This window comes from Schistocerca cancellata, chromosome 12, assembly GCF_023864275.1.
Source record: "Schistocerca cancellata isolate TAMUIC-IGC-003103 chromosome 12, iqSchCanc2.1, whole genome shotgun sequence".
Lineage (NCBI taxonomy): Eukaryota > Metazoa > Arthropoda > Insecta > Orthoptera > Acrididae > Schistocerca > Schistocerca cancellata.
The window spans coordinates 43,709,737-43,731,832 of record NC_064637.1 but is presented as its reverse complement, the minus strand read 5'-3'; the positions used below and the strand labels follow the sequence as shown (position 1 = coordinate 43,731,832).

General features: G+C 40.6%; 1 protein-coding gene across 1 annotated transcript in view; it reads right to left on the bottom strand.

Annotated features, from left to right (window-relative positions):
- LOC126109670 (disks large homolog 5-like) overlaps positions 1-22,096 on the bottom strand; it is a 103,571-nt gene that overhangs the window by 4,265 nt on the left and 77,210 nt on the right. Inside the window, exons 7-9 of the mRNA XM_049914721.1 lie at positions 18,781-18,969; positions 948-1,113; positions 570-735 (exon numbers count right to left, since the gene is read on the bottom strand). Coding sequence (XP_049770678.1) covers positions 570-735; positions 948-1,113; positions 18,781-18,969 — 521 coding nt within the window. The remainder of the gene's footprint in view (positions 1-569; positions 736-947; positions 1,114-18,780; positions 18,970-22,096) is intronic.

Sequence of the window (22,096 nt, the reverse complement as noted above, 5' to 3'; positions counted from 1 at the left end):
GAACCAAAATTACAAATGGTAAACGTCCCAAACCTTCCCTGGTGTGGCAACCGTAAGCAGCATCTGAGCTCTACTGGACGGTTTAATGATTATGTGTGTGTTCTCTTCCTGTAGCCTTGGAAACTGTCATACTATACATTGGTTATAGAATACGAGTCATGTTGTAAGAATATACTCCAATCACAAGTAAATGAGATGAACAGTGAGAGCACACAAGATGCCACATATACCTCTCATAGAAATGAAAACAACAAACTGGTGAACAAAGGAATTCGAATCAAAACTTCCAAAACAAAACGCAAGAGTAATAACGTGTGATACTTGTGTAGAACAAACAGGATGTACGTACTCCTGGAGGTCCCTTCCTCACACCTTGCTGTTTCAAACTGACATTACACCATGACACTGCAATAAATACTTCTAAATATGTATGTTACAGTTTTTATATTCTGTAGCGTAGCAGTCAGTCAGTCCACGAAGATATGAATTTTGTTATTTCAATTATTTAAATCAAGATTATACACTGGACATCAATTGAAATATAGAAACATACATTTGCTGGAACTCACCATACAGCAATGAGGTCTCTTAATGATTGAACCAGTTGATCATTATTAGACAGTAAAGCATCCATATGTTGATTCCACTCACAGGTATTTGAGAATTTGTTGGAACTTTCAGATTCACGTGTTTCATCTGAGTGCATGCCAATGAGATGCTCTAAACGAGGATCGTCTGAAAATTATTTTTGTTTCATAAGCCATATCAAAGTTTCATCATCCTAATGATTTTACAGGTGTCACTTTGTTCTATTTTATTAAAAATGCAGCATTTTGCAGAAATTAATTCAGCCAGACCATTGTGAACACAGTTCTTACAAAGTTCTGGCACATAAATTTAAAGACCAATCATTATTTGCAATGTTTTTCCAAGTTACCATTCCTTACCTGCGAGGATAGACATTTCAGGTAAACTTAGTGTCACATGTCTTGCCATCCTCTTTTGCGCCACAAGATCCAGTATATAGAACAAGTCATTATATGCTGTACCAAAGTCTAATGTCTCTTGTAAAGTAGAATCTCTGTTCATCAGTGATACCATGGTTTCATGCAACTGCAATCAAAGAAAGATTGGGGGCACAATTTGGATATTGCAGTTCTGTCATTAACACCTCAAATAATAATAATAATAATACAGTCAGAATTAGAAAACATCAAACAACAAGTACAACAAATACTGGAACAAAATAATGTGCAATCAGAAGAAGAAGAAAATACAGTAATGGACTCAAACATCCCAGAGCAAAAAAAGGACAACACGCATCAATTTTAAACAATCAGAGGAAAACAAAATCTTCAGACAGCCACCAGAACAAGCACAAATAGAACACAAAGTGACACACATGTTAGATATAGAAGATAAATTTCAGCTGACATATATAGAATACAAAGACACAAATACAGACATTAGACCATTCTTGCATAGACCGCCAAATAACCCACAAGTCGAAACAACAATAAAAACTACCAACACAATCATACACAACAAAATAAATGAAAACAACTATGGAAGAGTTACAACTACTGGTTTATATAGGAGCACTCACGACACTAAATATACACACTAGGCAGAGATCAGAACCAACCAACACACAGAAGAAACCCACAAAACTAGCATGGCAACACAGGCTACAGATAAGAATAGAAAAACTAAGAAAAGACATCGGACAGCTAACACAATTTATAAAAAATGAAATGTCAGAAAAAAACACGAAAAAGGTTAGGTAAAATCTCACAACAAGAAGCGATAGAGCAATTAGATGAAAAGAAGCAGAAATTACAAGCATTGGCCAAACGACTTAGAAGATACAAAAAATGTGAAAATAGAAGGAAACAAAACCAAACATTCAACACAAACCAAAAGAAATTTTACCAGACAATAGATAACACACACATTAAAATAGACAATCCACCAAACATAACAGACATGGAACACTTCTGGAGCAACATATGGTCAAACCCGGTACAACATAACAGGCATGCATGGTGGATACAAGCAGAAACAGGCACATACAAGATGATACCACAAATGCCTGAAGTGATAATTTTGCAACATGAAGTCACCCAAGCAATTAATTCTACACATAATTGGAAAGCCCCTGGAAATGATAAAATAGCAAATTTCTGGCTAAAGAAGTTCACCTCAACACATTCACATCTAACTAAATTATTTAACAGTTACATTGCAGACCCATACACATTCCCTGATACACTTACACATGGAATAACTTATCTTCAACCTAAAGATCAAGCAGACACAGCAAACCCAGCTAAATATCGCCCCATAACATGCCTACCAACAATATACAAAATTGTAACTTCAGTCATTACACAGAAATTAATGACACATACAACACAGAACAAAATTATAAATGAAGAACAAAAAGGCTGTTGCAAAGGAGCTCGAGGATGTAAAGAGCAACTGATAATAGATGCAGAGGTGACATATCAAGCTAAAACTAAACAAAGGTCGCTACACTACGCATACATTGATTACCAAAAAGCTTCTGATAGTGTACCCCATTCATGGTTACTACAAATATTGGAAATATACAAAGTAGATCCTAAATTGATACAGTTCCTAAACATAGTAATGAAAAATTGGAAAACCATACTTAATATCCAAACAAATTCAAATAATATCACATCACAGCCAATACAGATTAAGTGTGGAATATACCAAGGAGACTCATTAAGTCCTTTCTGGTTCTGCCTTGCTCTGAACCCACTATCCAACATGCTAAATAATACAAATTATGGATACAATGTTACTGGAACATACCCGCACAAAATCACACATTTGCTATACATGGATGATCTAAAACTACTGGCAGCAACCAATCAACAACTCAAGCAATTACTAAAGATAACAGAAGTATTCAGCAATGATATATAAATATGGCTTTTGGAACAGACAAATGTAAGAAAAATAGCATAGTCAAGGGAAAACACACTAAACAAGAAGATTACATATTGGAGAACCACAGCGACTGCATAGAAGCGATGGAAATTTGAACGGCCAGTGTCGGTTGGTCACAGTCAGTGTGCTCCCTGCCGCCGTTGGATAAGCAGCAAGTCGTATACTCCTAGCTCACTCATTTGTTACATAGTTTAATTCTTAATTTCTTTGCGTGTTTTTGGTACTTGCATTGTTTAATTCATAAATTTCGGGCGTATTATAGTATTTGAGAGTTGTAGCATCGCGTTTTAGTACCTGAATCGTGTAAAATCGCGTAGTCTCCTTCCGCCGCCGAGCAGTGTGTCAGCAGTGCACAAGTGGCAGCATTACTGCATTTACTAGGCAATCTTGTATTTTAATAACCGTTTCAATTTTGTGTCGTTTTGTTTGCGCTCTCTGTAGATTAGTTCAGACATTCTTTGCACAACAGTTTTTAGCATGGATAGGGACTGCAACTGCTGTGTTCGGATGCAGGCTGAGTTGGCATCCCTTCGCTCCCAGCTTCAGGCAGTGTTGGCTTCGGTCACACAGCTTGAGGCTGTTGCCAATGGGCATCACTGTGGGGGTCCGGATGGGGGTTTGTCGGGGACGGCCAGCTCGTCCCACGCATCCCCCGATCGGACTACGACTGTGGTTGCCCGGGAGGCTGATCCCTCACCTGTGGTAGAGTGGGAGGTCGTCTCAAGGTGTGGCAGGGGGCAAAAGACATTCCGGAGGGCTGAACGGAAGGCCTCTCCAGTTTGTCTGACGAACCGGTTTCAGGCTCTGTCTCAGGCTGATACTGATCTTCGGCCTGACATGGCTGCTTGTCCTGTTCCAGAGGTTGCCCCTCCGTCTGCAAGATCCGGGCAGTCGCAGAGGGTGGGCTTATTGGTAGTTGGGAGCGCCAACATCAGGTGCGTAATGGGGCCCCTTAGGGATATGGCAGCAAGGGAGGGGAAGAAAACCAAAGTGCACTCCGTGTGCATACCGGGGGGAGTCATTCCAGATGTGGAAAGAGTCCTTCCGGATGTCATGAAGGGTACAGGGTGCACCCATCTGCAGGTGGTCGCTCATGTCGGCACCAATGATGTGTGTCGCTATGGACCGGAGGAAATCCTCTCTGGCTTCCGGCGGCTATCTGATTTGGTCAAGACTGCCAGTCTCGCTAGCGGGATGAAAGCAGAGCTCACCATCTGCAGCATCGTCGACAGGACTGACTGCGGACCTTTGGGACAGAGCCGAGTGGAGGGTCTGAATCAGAGGCCGAGACGGTTCTGCGACCGTGTGGGCTGCAGATTCCTCGACTTGCGCCATAGGGTGGCGGGGTTTCGGGTTCCGCTGGATAGGTCAGGAGTCCACTACACGCAACAAGCGGCTACACGGGTAGCAGGGGTTGTGTGGCGTGGGCTGGGCGGTTTTTTTAGGTTAGATGGCCTCGGGCAAGTGCAGAAAGGGCAACAGCTTCAACGGGTACGGGGCAAAGTCAGGACATGCGGGGACCAAGCAGCAATCAGTATTGTAATTGTAAACTGTCGAAGCTGCGTTGGTAAAGTACCGGAACTTCAAGCGCTGATAGAAAGCACCGAAGCTGAAATCGTTATAGGTACAGAAAGCTGGCTGAAGCCAGAGATAAATTCTGCCGAAATTTTTACTAAGGCACAGACGGTGTTTAGAATGGATAGATTGCATGCAACCGGTGGTGGAGTGTTCGTCGCTGTTAGTAGTAGTTTATCCTGTAGTGAAGAAGAAGTGGATAGTTCCTGTGAATTATTATGGGTGGAGGTTACACTCAACAACCGAGCTAGGTTAATAATTGGCTCCTTTTACCGACCCCCCGACTCAGCAGCATTAGTGGCAGAACAACTTTGGAATACATTTCACATAAATTTTCTCAGCATGTTATGGTCTTAGGTGGAGATTTCAATTTACCAGATATAGACTGGGACACTCAGATGTTTAGGACGGGTGGTAGGGACAGAGCATCGAGTGACATTATACTGAGTGCACTATCCGAAAATTACCTCGAGCAATTAAACAGAGAACCGACTCGTGGAGATAACATCTTGGACCTACTGATAACAAACAGACCCGAACTTTTCGACTCTGTAAGTGCAGAACAGGGAATCGGTGATCATAAGGCCGTTGCAGCATCCCTGAATATGGAAGTTAATAGGAATATGAAAAAAGGGAGGAAGGTTTATCTGTTTAGCAAGAGTAATAGAAGGCAGATTTCAGACTACCTAACAGATCAAAACGAAAATTTCTGTTCCGACACTGACAATGTTGAGTGTTTATGGAAAAAGTTCAAGGCAATCGTAAAATGCGTTTTAGACAGGTACGTGCCGAGTAAAACTGTGAGGGACGGGAAAAACCCACCGTGGTACAACAACAAAGTTAGGAAACTACTGCGAAAACAAAGAGAGCTTCACTCCAAGTTTAAACGCAGCCAAAACCTCTCAGACAAACAGAAGCTAAACAATGTCAAAGTTAGCGTAAGGAGGGCTATGCGTGAAGCGTTCAGTGAATTCGAAAGTAAAATACTAGGTACCGACTTGACAGAAAATCCTAGGAAGTTCTGGTCTTACGTTAAATCAGTAAGTGGCTCGAAACATCATGTCCAGACACTCCGGGATGATGATGGCATTGAAACAGAGGATGACAAGCGTAAAGCTGAAATACTAAACACCTTTTTCCAAAGCTGTTTCACAGAGGAAGACCGCACTGCAGTTCCTTCTCTAAATCCTCTCACCAACTAAAAAATGGCTGACATCGAAATAAGTGTCCAAGGAATAGAAAAGCAACTGGAATCACTCAACAGAGTAAAGTCCACTGGACCTGACGGGATACCAATTCGATTCTACACAGAGTACGCGAAAGAACTTGCCCCCCTTCTAACAGCCGTGTACCGCAAGTCTCTAGAGGAACGGAAGGTTCCAAATGATTGGAAAAGAGCACAGGTAGTCCCAGTCTTCAAGAAGGGTCGTCGAGCAGATGCGCAAAACTATAGACCTATATCTCTGACGTCGATCTGTTGTAGAATTTTAGAACATGTTTTTTGCTCGAGTATCATGTCGTTTTTGGAAACTCAGAATCTACTATGTAGGAATCAACATGGATTCCGGAAACAGCGATCGTGTGAAACCCAACTCGCTTTATTTGTTCATGAGACCCAGAAAATATTAGATACAGGCTCCCAGGTAGATGCTATTTTTCTTGACTTCCGGAAGGTGTTCGATACAGTTCCGCACTGTCGCCTGATAAAGTAAGAGCCTACGGAATATCAGACCAGCTGTGTGGCTGGATTGAAGAGTTTTTAGCAAACAGAACACAGCATGTTGTTATCCACGGAGAGACGTCTACAGACATTAAAGTAACCTCTGGCGTGCCACAGGGGAGTGTTATGAGACCACTGCTTTTCACAGTATATATAAATGACCTAGTAGATAGTGTCTGAAGTTCCATGCGGCTTTTCGCGGATGATGCTGTAGTATACAGAGAAGTTGCAGCATTAGAAAATTGTAGCGAAATGCAGGAAGATCTGCAGCGGATAGGCACTTGGTGCAGGGAGTGGCAACTGACCCTTAACATAGACAAATGTAATGTATTGCGAATACATAGAAAGAAGGATCCTTTATTGTATGATTATATGATAGCGGAACAAACACTGGTAGCAGTTACTTCTGTAAAATACCTGGGAGTATGCGTGCGGAACGATTTGAAGTGGAATGATCATATAAAATTAATTGTTGGTAAGGCGGGTACCAGGTTGAGATTCATTGGGAGAGTCCTTAGAAAATGTAGTCCATCAACAAAGGAGGTGGCTTACAAAACACTCGTTCGACCTATACTTGAGTATTGCTCATCAGTGTGGGATCCGTACCAGATCGGGTTGACGGAGGAGATAGAGAAGATCCAAAGAAGAGCGGCGCGTTTCGTCACAGGGTTATTTGGTAACCATGATAGCGTTACGGAGATGTTTAACAAACTCAAGTGGCAGACTCTGCAAGAGAGGCGCTCTGCATCGCGGTGTAGCTTGCTCGCCAGGTTTCGAGAGGGTGCGTTTTTGGATGAGGTATCGAATATATTGCTTCCCCCTACTTATACCTCCCGAGGAGATCACGAATGTAAAATTAGAGAGATTAGAGCGCGCACAGAGGCTTTCAGACAGTCGTTCTCCCCGCGAACCATACGCGACTGGAACAGGAAAGGGAGATGATGACAGTGGCACGTAAAGTGCCCTCCGCCACACACCGTTGGGTGGCTTGCGGAGTATAAATGTAGATGAATGTAGATGTAGAAAAAACAGATGCCTATAAATATCTAGGATACAGACAAAAAATAGGAATAGATAATACAAATATTAAAGAAGAACTAAAAGAAATATATAGACAAAGACTAACAAAAATACTGAAAACAGAATTGACAGCAAGAAACAAGACAAAAGCTATAAATACTTATGCTATACGAATATTGACTTACTCATTTGGAGTAGTGAAATGGAGTAACACAGACCTAGAAGCACTCAATACACTTACACGATCACAATGCCACAAATATAGAATACATCACATACATTCAGCAACTGAAAGATTCACATTAAGCAGAAAGGAAGGAGGAAGGGGATTTATCGACATAAAAACCTACATTATGGACAGGTAGACAATTTAAGAAAATTCTTTCTAGAACGAGCAGAAACTAGCAAAATACACAAAGCAATCACTCATATAAATACATCGGCTACACCACTGCAATTTCATAACCACTTCTACAACCCTTTAGATCACATAACATCAACAGATACAAAAAAAGTAAATTGGAGAAAGAAAACACTACATGGCACAGCCACACATCGATCAAGACGCAACACATCCAACACATGGCTAAGAAAAGGCAATATATACAGTGAGACGGAAGGATTCATGATTGCAATACAGGATCAAATAATAAACACCAGATATTATAGCAAGCATATTATTAAAGATCCCAATACCACAACAGATAAATGCAGACTTTGCAAACAACAAATAGAAACAGTAGATCACATCACAAGTGGATGTACAATACTAGCAGATACAGAATACCCCAGAAGACATGACAATGTAGCAAAAATAATACATCAACAGCTTGCCTTACAACATAAACTTATAAAACAACACGTTCCCACATACAAGTATGCACCACAAAATGTACTGGAGAATGATGAATACAAATTATACTGGAACAGAACCATTATAACAGATAAAACACCACCACATAACAAACCTGACATCATACTCACCAATAAAAAGAAGAAATTAACACAACTAATCGAAATATCCATACCCAATACAACAAATATACAAAAGAAAACAGGAGAAAAAATTGAAAAATACATCCAACTGGCTGAGGAAGTCAAGGACATGTGGCATCAGGATAAAGTTGACATTATAGTATCAACTACAGGAGCCATACCACACAATATCCACCAGTACATCAATGCAATACAGCTACATCCAAACTTATATATACAATTACAGAAATCCGTAATTATTGATACATGTTCAATTACCCGAAAGTTCCTAAATGCAATATAACATATATCGTACAGTTAAAAGGAAGTGACGCTTGATCAAGGTCCACGTCACTTTCCATTTTTAACCAGACTTAACGTCTGAGAAAGTAAAGAAATAATAATAATAATAATAATAATAATAATAGCTCCTGTATTAAACAAAATTAAAAATGGCAGCCTCGATTCTAAGAGAGATTAAATCATTTATTACAGAAAATCTATTTCATTCACTACAGGACCCTCTTCAGTGCAAATATTAGTTTTAAAATTTGTGCAATAAAAGCACATATTATAGCTTCAACATGACCTCAACACACAATAAACGTTGAATGAGGAGGATGATGATGATTGGTTTGTGGGCTGATTAACCGCACGGTCATCAGTGCCCGTACAGTGTCCCAATCTTTACACAGTCAAATTTTAGCCATGTTCACAAATAATGATGATGTTGAAATGATGGCGCAACACAAACACCCAGTCCCTAGGCAGATAAAATGCCCGAACCAGCCGGGAATCGAACCCGGGACTCTGTGATCCAGAGGCAGCAACGCTAGCCATTACACCACAAGCTGCGGACGCCCATGTTGAAGTTGTTAGTATGTGCTTTTATTACACGAGTCTTCAATACTTATTTTTGTACTGAAAATGGCCATGCGGTGACAAATCAATTTGCTGTAATAAATTATTTCAAATCTCTTACAACTGAGGCTGCCATTTTTCTTGTTTACAGCACTAATACTGTGGTAGTTGAGAACATGGTTTCCAGAGGAATCCAACCTCAATAAAATAATTTACAACTACAGAAACTAACTTACAAAAATGAATTTTAAAGGGGAAAAAAACATTTTCTCAGCTTCCGGAATGTGTTCGACACAATTTCATACCTTTGACAACAAAACAGGAGCATATGGAATATTGGACAAGCTGAATGATTGGACTGAAGATTTTCTAGGTAACAGAAAACAACATGTCATTTTCAATAGAGAGAAACCTTCAGATGTACAATACATAAATGTCCTAATGTTGAAAGTACCATGAAGATTTTCATGGAAAATACTGTTGTGTACAGAGATGTTGCAACACTAGGAAATTGAATCGAAATCCAACACAATCTGCAAATGATCAATGCTTGGTGCAGGGATTGGCAGGTGACCCTCAATGTAAAACAAATTTAATGAATTGCAAATAAATAGGCAGGAAGACCCACTGCTATATGGCTGAACAACTGCAGAACACTCGCTGGATGCAATCACTCCCATAAAACATCTAGGAATGTACGTATGGAGCAGTTTAAAGTGGAATGAACACATGAAACTTATTGCTGAGGCTGACACCAAACAGACTCATTGGAAGATCCTGTGGAGATGGAGGCAACCCACAATGCAGGCAGCTTACAAAACCCTTGTTCAACCAATACTTTATGAACCTCATCAGGCTGGTTTCTGTATCAGATAGGAAAGACACAAGAACAAGGGCATTCAAAGAAGAGCAGCACATTTCGTTAAAGGTTCATTTAGTAAGAGAGTGAAGATGATGCTCAGCTAATCCCAGAGCGACGCTGCAAGAGAAGCATTCTGCACCACTGTGCTCTTTACTGTCAAAACTTCCAAGAGCGTACATTCCTAGAATATATATATGAAGATAGTAATTGTACTTGAGAGAACAGATACCATTGATGACTGTGCAGCTTCTCTAGAATGAATGATAATTGAAACCTTCAGCTGCCTACAGGTGTTGATATACCTCGATGGGCAGGCTGAAAATGTGTGCCCCGACCGGGACTCGAACCCGGGATCTCCTGCTTACATGGCAGACACACACATTTTCAGCTATCCCCATCGAGATATATCAACAACACCTGTCAGCAGATAAGGGTTTTAATTAATTATCATTTAATCTAGAGAAGCTGCACGGTGATCAATGGTATCTGTTCTTTCGAGAACAATTACTATCTTCATATATATAGTTAAAGGCTATCCAGCCATTGACGTTCGTCTGTGCGAATGCGCACAGGTTGCCCGAACTCTTATGGGAATCGACAACTTGGTGTGCGCGAGTAATGAGTGGAAGGGCAAATATCTATTAGGTACATTACGTATATAGACGGTGGACAGTTGGGAATGTGGGTCTCACGGGAAGCGTGCAAGGGATAAGTCCCTGCAGTCGCACTATTCGTCTGTACCCTCGGTGGCTCAGACGGATAGAGCGTCTGCCATGTAAGCAGGAGATCCTGGGTTCAAGTCCCGGTCGGGGAACACATTTTCAGCTGTCCCCATTACCGTATATCAACTACACCTGTCGGGAGCTGAGGGTTTCAATTAATTATCATTCCTAGAAGAGTTACTAGTATATTGCTTCCTACAACATGTACAGGGTGTACATATAGTCCGGGAACACTTTCAATTATTTATTGCACAAGAACCAAACATTGGACAGATATTACACATGTCATTTTGAAGAGAAACCCTGAAAGTTTTTTTTAATGTATACCACCACAGCGTAGTTTGGTAAGTTGCTGATAATCAGTGCTAGTTGCAAATGTAGCGCGTTCAGGTGCAGAGCAAGCTTTCTGTGTGTTGGAATTCAAGAAAAAACAAGTGTGCTACAGCTGTTCAATGATTGTTTAGAACCAAGTATGGCAAGAAGCCACCAACATGGAAGGCCATTTACCACTGGCACAACAAATTTGTTACGACGGGTTTCTTGTGCCCGACAGAGAGAGGCAGATGTCCCAGTGTGAGTGAAGTGAATGTGGAGCACGTACGAGAGACATTTGTAAAGACTCCAAAGGAATCTGTGAATCGCGCATCCTGTGAACTCTAAATTGCTCCAATGACAGTGTGCAAAGTCCTGTGACAGAAGCTGTCCATGAAACCATTCAAATTGGAGCTAGTGCAGAAGCTCAATGACGACAAAGACAAGTGTTTTGAGTTTTGTTTGCAGTTGCAACAATTGAATGAGGATGGGGATGGCATTGTTGATCGCTTAATTTTTAGCGACGAAGCCACTTTTCACACTAATGGGAAAGTGAACAGGCATAATTGTTGAATATGGGGTTCAAAGCATCCACACGAATGCATTGAATTTGAGCACGATTCCCCAAAGGTAAATGTTCTTTGTGCTGTGTCGCGTCAAAAACTGTACAGGCCACATTGTTCTTTGCCGAGAGCACTGTCACTGGATATTCCTACTTGGACATGTTGCAGCAATGGCTGATGGCTCAAATGCAATCTGACTCTCCGTTCATCTTTCAGCAGGATGGGGCTCCACCCCGTTTTCATCGCGAAGTTCATCAGTACCTGAACACGGAGCTGCTGCATCGATAGATCGTCCTTGCTACAAAAGGGGACAGCTGTTTCACGAAAGGGCCTTCCCGATCACCAGATCTCACTCTGTGTGACTTTTTACTGTGGGGACACATTATAGATCTGGTGTATGTACCGCCCTAGCATGTGATGTAGCAGAGCTCTGGGAGAGAATACGGGAAGCGACTGCCGCAGTCGACGATAATTGAAAGTATTCTTGAACTTTATGTACACACTGTATTTCGCGAAAAGACCGTGGAGGGAAAATTAGAGATACCCCAGACCTCACATGAAAGCTTATCAGCAATCTTTCTTCCCACGAGTCATTTGTGAATGGAATGGGGAAGAGTGTGGGGGTGCGACATTGATACATAACGTACCATTCACCCACACCTGACTTTGCTTTGTGGAGTATAGATGTAGATGTAGGGAATGGTGATAACCAGCTGACTGCACTTACTTCCATGATCTCATACATTACTGAAATAATTTCAACACAATTTAACCATTGAATCATAACGGAAGCGCATGATCCCTCCTCCATTCTAATATTTTTATTGAACAAATTTCATGTAGCTTAGTCTACCAACAACAAGTAAGGCACTCCTTCCTTTCTTTGGTGTACGAGGGTGGTTTGAAAAGTTCTCGGAATCACCACAAGAGGTCAGCACCAGCACAACGAGTGTTTCACGTGATATTCATTGGACTGGTGTCTGTAAACAGGTGTCATGCTCTCGGAAGAGAGCTGTGGCTGTGACTTGGCTCTGTTGCTCCCACGTAGTGATTTGCAAAGATGGGGGGAAAAAAGAAGAAAAAAAATGAAAATTCAAGATTCGAGCAGAGATTAAGAACTTTGTAAAGAAATGTATGAAAGCAAAGGACATTCATGCCGATTTCCAGAATACACTAGGGGACAATGCATCTTCACATACAACTGTTGCCAAGTGGGTGAACGAATTTACATTTGGTCGAGAGATCTTAGATGATTCGCACAGTGGCCGGCCAAGACGTGTCACTACTCCAGAAATCATTGCATAAGTGCACAAAATGGGTGTGGAGGATCGCCCATTGAAAGTGCGTGAAATTGCTCACACTTGCCAGATATCATCTGAAAAGGTATATCGCATTTAAACTGAAGAATTAGAAATGAAAATATTATCTGCAAGATGGGTGCTGCGACTCTTGACATGTGCCCCCACACGTGCCAGCGGCATGGTAAAATTACGCGAACTAAGGTATAAATTGTTGTCACACCTACTTTATTCACCTGATATGGCTCTGACAGACTTCCATCTCTTCCCAAAACTAAAAATTTTTCTTGGTGGACGCAGATTCACTTCAAATGAAGAATTGATAGCTGGAATTAACAATTCTTTTGCAAGTCTGGAGGAAACTCATTTTCGAGATGGGATCAAGGCACTGGAACATTATTGGACCAAGTGCATTAGTCTACAAGGAGACTACATTGAAAAATGAAAAAAATGTTTCAGTGATGTAAGTACTTTTTTTCTATTCCATTTCGAGAACTTTTCAAACCATCCTCATATCTTAATTAAATTTCCAGCTTCTTATAAAATGCCAAGGTGTTCCTTCCACTTAGTGGCACCTGCAACACTTTCTAAAATCTAACAATATTATGGAAAGGACAGCTGCTACTCATCATATAGCACAGGTGCCGAGTTGCAGAAAGGCACAAGAAAAAAACTGTCAGAAAATCAGCTTTCAGCCAACAAGATATTTATCAAAAATATGCTCCCCCTCCCTCTTCTCCACACACAAATACAACCTATGTTTGTGCCTATCTGCAACTCAGCATCTCCGGTATATGGTGAGAAGCAACTATCCTTTTCATAATACTGTTGCATTCCAACCTGGATTTTCCATTGTTTGACTTTCTACAATCTCTTCTTCATTAAGCACTAACCTCCATACTATTAGGTTGCTGCGTAAGTTCATAGCATTTGTACCTAAGCTTATTAAACACAACAGATACACGTAACAAGGATTTAGTCATCACTGACATATTCTTCTTCAATGTTTACAACAGTCTGCCAATGCCAGGGTAACTTTCCAATTAAACTGTAGGAATCATGTGGCTATCAGGTGAAGAACTAGTCGAGCCATGCTCAGAGGGTGTTTCCATCTGGAAAGGGAGTACCTTGAAAGCTGTTTGATAGAGAGCAGAGAACGTGGAAATCTGAGGTCGCAAAATCAGGTGAATAAGGTGGGTGCGGAGTGACTTTCCAACCCAGCTCCATTATTACTTTTCAGTCCTGCAGAATGCAGGAGGACATTACTGTGGAGTAGCATCACATCACGCTATCTTCCCAGTCATTGTTCTTGGCTTGCATTTGCCAGACATTTCAGTTGTTGACAGTAAATGTCAGCAGTAATGGTTACGCCTTAGCGAAGCAATTTGTAGTACACCATACCGTCATTGTTCTACCAGATGCATAACATTATCTTTTGTGGATGCATGCATGTCTTGTACAGTGAGTAGCTGCTGCGTTTTCCTTAAGTTAGCATAAAGACATCATTTCTCAACAACAACAACAACATACAAATGGTCGGTGTTGTTCATGGGCTAATTGATGACACAAGCGGAGATGCATATATGGCCACCCACTCATTTTTGTGATTTTGGCTTGGGCCATGTGCTACCCAAATATCTAATTTTTTTTACCCTTCCCCAGTGCATGCAAATATCTTCTTGTTGTCTTCAGTCCTGATACTGGTTTGATGCAGCTCTCCATGCTACTCTATCCTGTGCAAGCTGCTTCATCTCCCAGTACCTACTGCAACCTACATCCTTCTGAATCTGCGTAGTGTAGTCATCTCTTGGTCTCCCTCTACTATTTTTACCCTCCTTGCTGCCTTCCAATGCTAAATTTGTGATCCCTTGATGCGTCAGAACATGTCCTACCAACCAGTCCCTTCTCCTAGTCAAGTTGTGCCACAAACTCCTCTTCTCCCCAATCCTATTCAATACCTCCTCATTAGTTATGTGATCAACCCATCTAATCTTCAGTATTCTTCTGTAGCACCACATTTCGAAAGCTGCTATTCTATTCTTGTCCTAACTATTTATCATCCATGTTTCACTTCCACACATGGCTACACTCCTCACAAATACTTTCAGAAACAACTTCCTGACACTTAAATCTATACTCGATGTTAACAAATTTCTCTTGTTCAGAAACGCGTTCCTTGCCATTGCCAGTCTACATTTTATATCCTCTCTACTTCTACCATCATCAGTTATTTTGCTACCCAAATAGCAACACTCGTTTACTACTTTAAGTGTCTCATTTCCTAATCTAATTCCCTCAGCATCACCCAATTTAATTCGACTACATTCCATTATCCTCATTTTGCTTTTATTGGTGTTCATCTTATATCCTCCTTTCAAGACACTGTCAATTCTGTTCAACTGCTCTTCCAAGTCCTTTGCTGTGTCTGACAGAATTACAATGTCATCGGCAAACCTCAAAGTTTTTATTTCTTCTCCATGGATTTTAATACCTACTCCGAACTTTTCTTTTGTTTCCTTTACTGCTTGCTCAATATACAGATTGAATAACATTGGGGATAGGCTACAACCCTGTCTCACTCTCTTCCCAACCACTGCTTGCCCCTTGACTCTTATAACTGCCATCCGGTTTCTGTACAAATTGTAAATAGCCTTTCACTCCCTGTATTTTACCCCTGCAACCTTCAGAATTTGAAAGAGTATTCTAGTCAACATTGTAAAAGCTTTCTCTAAGTCTACAAATGCTAGGAACATAGGTTTGCCTTTTCTTAATCTAGCTTCTAAGATAAGTCATAGGGGTCAGTATTGCCTCACGTGTTCCATTACTTCTACGGAATCCAAACTGATCTTCCTTTTCCTACTGTCGAATTCCAGTCACCCATGACTATTAAATTTTCGTCTCCCTTCACTACCTGAATAATTTCTTTTATCTCATCATACATTTCATCAATTTCTTCATCATCTGCAGAGCTAGTAGGCATATAAACTTTTACTACTGTAGTAGGTGTGGGCTTCATGTCTATCTTGGCCACAATAATGCGTTCACTATGCTGTTGGTAGTAGCTTACTCGCACTCTTATTTTTTTATCCATTATTAAACCTATTCCTGCATTACCCCTATTTGATTTTGTATTTATAACTCTGTATCCACCTGACCTAAAGTCTTGTTCCTTCTGCCATCGAACTTCACTAATTCCCACTATATCTAACTTTAACCTATCCATTTCCCTTTTTAAATTTTCTCACCTACATGCCCGATTAAGGGATCTGACATTCCACACTCTGATCCGTAGAACGCCAGTTTTCTTTCTCCCGAGTCCTCTCGAGTAGTCCTCTTGAGTAGTCCCCACCCGGAGATCCGAATGGGGGACTATTTTACCTCCGGAATATTTTACTCAAGAGGACGCCATCATCATTTAATCATACAGTAAAGCTGCATGCCCTCGGGAAAAATTACGGCTGTAGTTTCCCATTGCTTTCAACCGTTCGCAGTACCAAAACAGCAAGGCCATTTTGGTTAGTGTTACAGGGCCAGATCAGTCAATCATCCAGACTGTTGCCCCTGCAACTACTGAAAAGGCTACTGCCCCTCTTCAGGAACCACACGTTTGTCTGGCCTCTCAACAGATACCCCTCTGTTGTGGTTGCACCTACGGTATGGCTATCTGTATATCTGTATCGTTGAGGCACGCCAGCCTCCCCACTAACGGCACGGTCCATGGTTCATTGGGGGGGGGGGGGGGGGGGGGGGTGGTATTTATTCCAATACTACAATACATATAACAGTATAACAGTACAACTGCCTACGAGAGCATAGGCTTTTACAGCCTTTGTCATTTTCAATAAAACAGTTCTGGGTGTAAAACCATGTTATGTTGATGCCACTATGCTCAGAACCAGTTTATTGAAGAAACAATGGTTTAATCTACAGCCAAAGATAGATTTCATCTTATGTTTCCAAACACAAGCTGTAACATTTCTTCTGTAACAGAAGCAGTGAAAGTAGATATTGCAGTTTTCCATTCATTGATGGATTTTGGACAGTTGCTTTTGCTAAACCCCGGGGGGGAGGGGGGGGGGGGTGTCAGGTGGTGTTAGGTCAGGCGATCGTGGAGGCCAAAGTCACTGTTAAATAACGCGATCACCAAAAAACATCAGCAAGCAGTGACATTGAAACGCGAGCTGTATGTGAAGTTACACCATCTTGTTGAAAATAACTGGTTAACAATTATACGACACTGCAGAGAGACTTTTTGAATGTTGGGAGAGTCCACTTGATGGGAAGTAACTCAGGAAACAAACTGTGTGCGTCTGCAAGCGCATGCGCCCCCTGTATGTGTACGTACTCAATTGAGTCTATCAGTTCTAGTGGGCACCTGTGTAACACTCGTCATGTGGTGCAAGGAAAGATGAACATGATAGAATAATATTAAGTAGTAGCAAGTAAGCCGCAGAACATATACTGTGCATGGGTGTTTTCGTGTTTGCAGACATTAAGCGGGCAGTGTGGAATACAAGGAAACAGCAAGAAGCGGTGACAAATTGCTTCACCCGCTGTGGGTGGCACATTTTACGTTTTGCGGTGGTGGCTTGGCAGTGGCTTGACTGTCAAAGAGCAACCACACTCTCCAAAAATGAACATGAGAGACAGGATGGTTTTGCAACAGTTGAAATATACTGCAATCTGGACTGTCATATTGAGCCTTCAAGGCATATGTCTTATGAAAGTTGTGTTCTTCTCTAATTCATGAATCACACTAATGAGCTGTACAACTACTCAAGGAAATATATGTCTGAAACTAGAGGACGTGCTTTTTATGATATGAGTCTAAGTTTTCTTATTTTGCTCCAGTAACTTCAGAATGTTAAGAAGTCAAGCCTTTCCTCAGCAACACACAGGATTTCAGAGGCACTGATTAGCAGGACCCCTACTTCAAGAGAATCAACTGTAGCACTCGATTAAAAGGAAAAGGTAAATACTTCAGATGTTACGTCTGGTAACAGATCTTGTGAAGTGTTCTGACTCAGTTTCAAGTACAAGGTGCGAGCCAGCAGCTACACGAAACTCTAAAACACCAAGAAAAACACTTCAGTGTGTGTGCTCTTGTGAGATCAGACTGAAGTTTAACAATAAGGATGATGGGTTACCTGTTAAACACTTTCACTGTACATCAAACTTTGGCACACTAATGGTTTAGTCGAGTCATCACGTGGATTTATGAGTGGGATCCCGAGAAAAAGTGGAAAAGTAAGGAGTGGCACACAGACATCTACTTGACCAAAAAAAGCTCAAATAAGCAAATCAAAGATCAAAACAAAGCAAATTTGCTTTTTTGACAGAAGGGCTATCGTGCATAAAGAATTTGTTCCTCCAGGACAAACTTTCAACCAAATGTTTTACAAAGCTAAAGTTGAAAGGCTCAGGAAAAGAGAGAATTATTAACTGAGACTGGACATTGCACACAAGTGGATGCTGCTTCGTGAGATCACCCCATGCCATGCGGCCACTTCCATCGTGGAATTTTTGACTTCAAAAGGCTTTCATATTGTTCTGTGGCCCCCTATTCACCTTAACTGAGTCCTCTTGATTTTTTCCCCAAAATTGAAAAATGTCTTAAAATGACATTTTGGGATATAGGAACATTCAGAAGAATGTGACCGAGAGCACTGCAACCCAGAGTGGGAACAATGACTGCCAGTGTATAGTTGCCCAAGGGAGTTCCCTTGGGCAATATTGACTGAAAAAATAAAAACTACGGTACATAAAAAATCAGTCTCATTACTTTTCTCCCACATCAAATATACAGAAATGATGGTGTAACTACATATGCATCATGCAACATGAAAGCTATACAAGACCTGCTTATCTGCATGGAAGAGAAGGAGATACTTACAGCTTTAAGTTCCTCTGCTGAAGCTCTTCTCAATTGGTTCAATAGTTCTGTGAGATGATTTGGTGCTTCCTTGGCTTCTATGTCTACCTGTGAACGTTTCCTTCTAGCTTTTTCTGCTGCTTTCTCAATATTGTGCCAGCTATGAGACAAATCGCTAGCTAAATTCATTAATTCCTTCTGAGCACTTTTCTGGAAAAAAAAGGCCGTACATTAAAACAATATTCATTTCAGCTGTTGCAGGTATAGAGGAACAGGAGTTATTTCTTGGCAAGTATTACATTTCTTCAGCATCAATGAATGTTGATTCTACTGCACACACAGTGTGGCCTTTGTGAGAAAGCATTAACCACAGGACAAATAGCAATCACAAACTTTACACAGTTACATAAGACATAATATGGCTGATATGATTTTACTTCATTTAAAGAGTTTTGGGCAGATTGGAAAATCCCTATCTTAAACAATGTAATATTTATTCATATAAAAGGTACCTTTTTTCAGCAATTATTGGGAATAAAAATTTGAAGAAAATATGCCTTGGGTTGCACATTTCTAGCCACTAACAGAGGTATTTCTGAAAGTATTGATTATTTTTAAGATAATTATATTTGTGAAAAGTACACAAACTTTCTACACCGTTCGATGTACATAAGGCTAACTTCTTTGAGATTTACAAAATACGAAAATCCCCGTGTTAAAATATGCACGATACTCCAATGAGTATACCCCATAATTTTGAACAAATTCTGGTTAATAGAAACTAAGAAAGTACACTTTTTTCTTGAAAAATACAACTTACAGAAAACGGCCATTAAAGTTGTCAATGCCTCCCAGCTCCATACATTGGGTTGTCTGCATCCTCTTCCATTTCATCTTGCAATATCCTTTTTCCTGCCTGTCTTGCCATTGTTTCAAAGTCTCAAACAGTTCTCAGACACAAAAAGCCTTCCTTTATCTAAATTTAACATTTGTTTTACTGCAAAATGACCAAAGGTTTCTAGCAGCCTTTTCAGTACTTCATATCCTTCACTGAATGTTGTCACTGCATCCAAGACACCAAAATGCAGTATACCGATTGCCACCAACACTCTCGGGAATTCTCTCCCAGATTACACTGTTCATGGACTCATTAGGATTTTGGGAGTGATTTTCGTCAGTGGACTTACATCTGACAAATCCTTGGAAGTTTCTTTCAAGATTTCTACTTGCAAAAGAAATAGCTGGTTTGTAAATAGAATCACTTTCTGGAAGGCCTATGACTGGATTTATTGTCTCTTGAAGAGGTGAAACAAAACTGCCCACACAGCTTTTCTGATATCTTCTATGCTACTGCTATGCCATAATAGTTTTGAATTCTTTCCTTGACAGATTTTTTCATGTCTATTCTTACCATCTAACCGTCAGCCATCTTCCAATTTCTTTCCCTTATATGCAGTTTTCAGTCCTCATAGCCTCATACCCATTTGCTTTTTTGCACTCCTGCTTGGTGATCATTACATTTTCTCCACGTAGCTTCTCTTCCTCAAGTGTTTTGAAAGCTACTGAATCACTACCTCCTAAATAATTGCTCTCAGACGTGGGGGATTCAAAAATCAAATCTCAATCTGAGAACTATTACGTACGAGGGGCATCTGAAAAGTCCGTGCAAAGTCCAAGAGATGGCACCACTGGCCCGTATCAAGGTCATGTTCAGTTAGTAGTATCTTTTCAGCCATATTGGTCTATTTCTTTGTGTTTGACATTCGCGTGAATCAAGGAAGTGGAGTCATTGTCTAAAATGGACAAAAAAATTTCGTATGGTGATTAAACATTACTTTATGGAAGGCAAAACAGCTCAGGAGACTGAAGAGAAGCTTGATAAACACTGCTGTGACTCTGCACCTTTAATTAGAACAGTTTATAAGTGGTTTCAAAATTTTCAGAGTGGCCATATGGCCACAAGTGATGCTGAACATTCTGGATGCCCTGTGGAGGTTACAATTCCAGAAATCATTGATAAAATCCATGATATGGTGATGGATGACAGAAGAGATAAGGTGCGTGAGATTGCTAGTGCTGTGGGCATCTCAAATGAATGGGTACATATTATTTTGCATAAATATTTGGACACGAGAAAACTATCCACAAGATGGGTTTCAGCGATTGCTCGCGCTTGACCAAAAACTGAATTGTGTGAAGCATTGCAAGGATGATTTGCAGCCGTTCAGGAAGAATCCGCAGGACTAAGCGTCGTTTCATCACTGTGGATGAAACATGGATACATTACTATACTCCTGAGCTCAAACAACAATCTAAACAATGGGTTACCAAGGGAGAATCTGCACCAAAAAAGGTGAAGACCATTCCTTCGGCCGGAAAAGTTATGGCGACTGTCTTTTGGGATTCGACTATCTGGAAAACGTAAAACTATTACAGGTGCATATTATTCATCGTTATTGGACTGTTTGAAAACCGAGCTGCAAGAAAAACGCTGGCGATTGGACCACAAAAAAGTCCTTTTTTATCACGACAATGCACCTCCACACACCTCAGCAGTTGTGGTCACAAAATTAATGGAAATAGGATTCCAACTCATTTCACATCTCCCTATTCTCCAGACTTGGCTCCCTCTGACTACTATTTGTTCCCCAATTTGAAGAAATAGCTGGCAGGACAATGATTTTATTGAAACGAGGAGGTGATTGCAGGAACTAATAGCTGTTTTGCATATGGATAATTCCTATTATTCGGAAGGGATCAACAAATTAGAATCACATTGGATGAAGTGCATAAGTCTAAAAGGAGACTATTTCGAAAAACAAAGGTTTACACCAAACACATGAGTAGCTTTTATTTATGCACGGACTTTTCAAGTGCCCCTCGTATACATGGTTACTCGCACAATGTTTTGTTGAAACAAATGAATAAACCAGAACTAATATGTGTTTTATTTATTATTGGGAATGGTAAATTCTGTAGATCATGACTAGAGGAGGGGGGGAAAAAAATAATAATTTGGGAATTAAGATATCAACCTGTCCGGAGCCCCCTAAAATTATGGAAATGATAATTTTCTCATGCTCCTTAGATATCGAAAAACAGTTGTTTACTGTGTGTTAGAGGATATACAGTTATTGACAACATATTCATTTCCAAGAAAGTCATACGTGGGAAACATGATCCATAATTAATCAAGTGTGTGTGTGTGTGTGTGTGTGTGTGTGTGTGTGTGTGTGTGTGTGTGTGTAACCACAGGTTTCTCATTGTTCCACAGGTCTGTGATCAACTACTTTATGAGAGGCTACAGGTATTATCTAATAGTTGTTTCATAATGTCC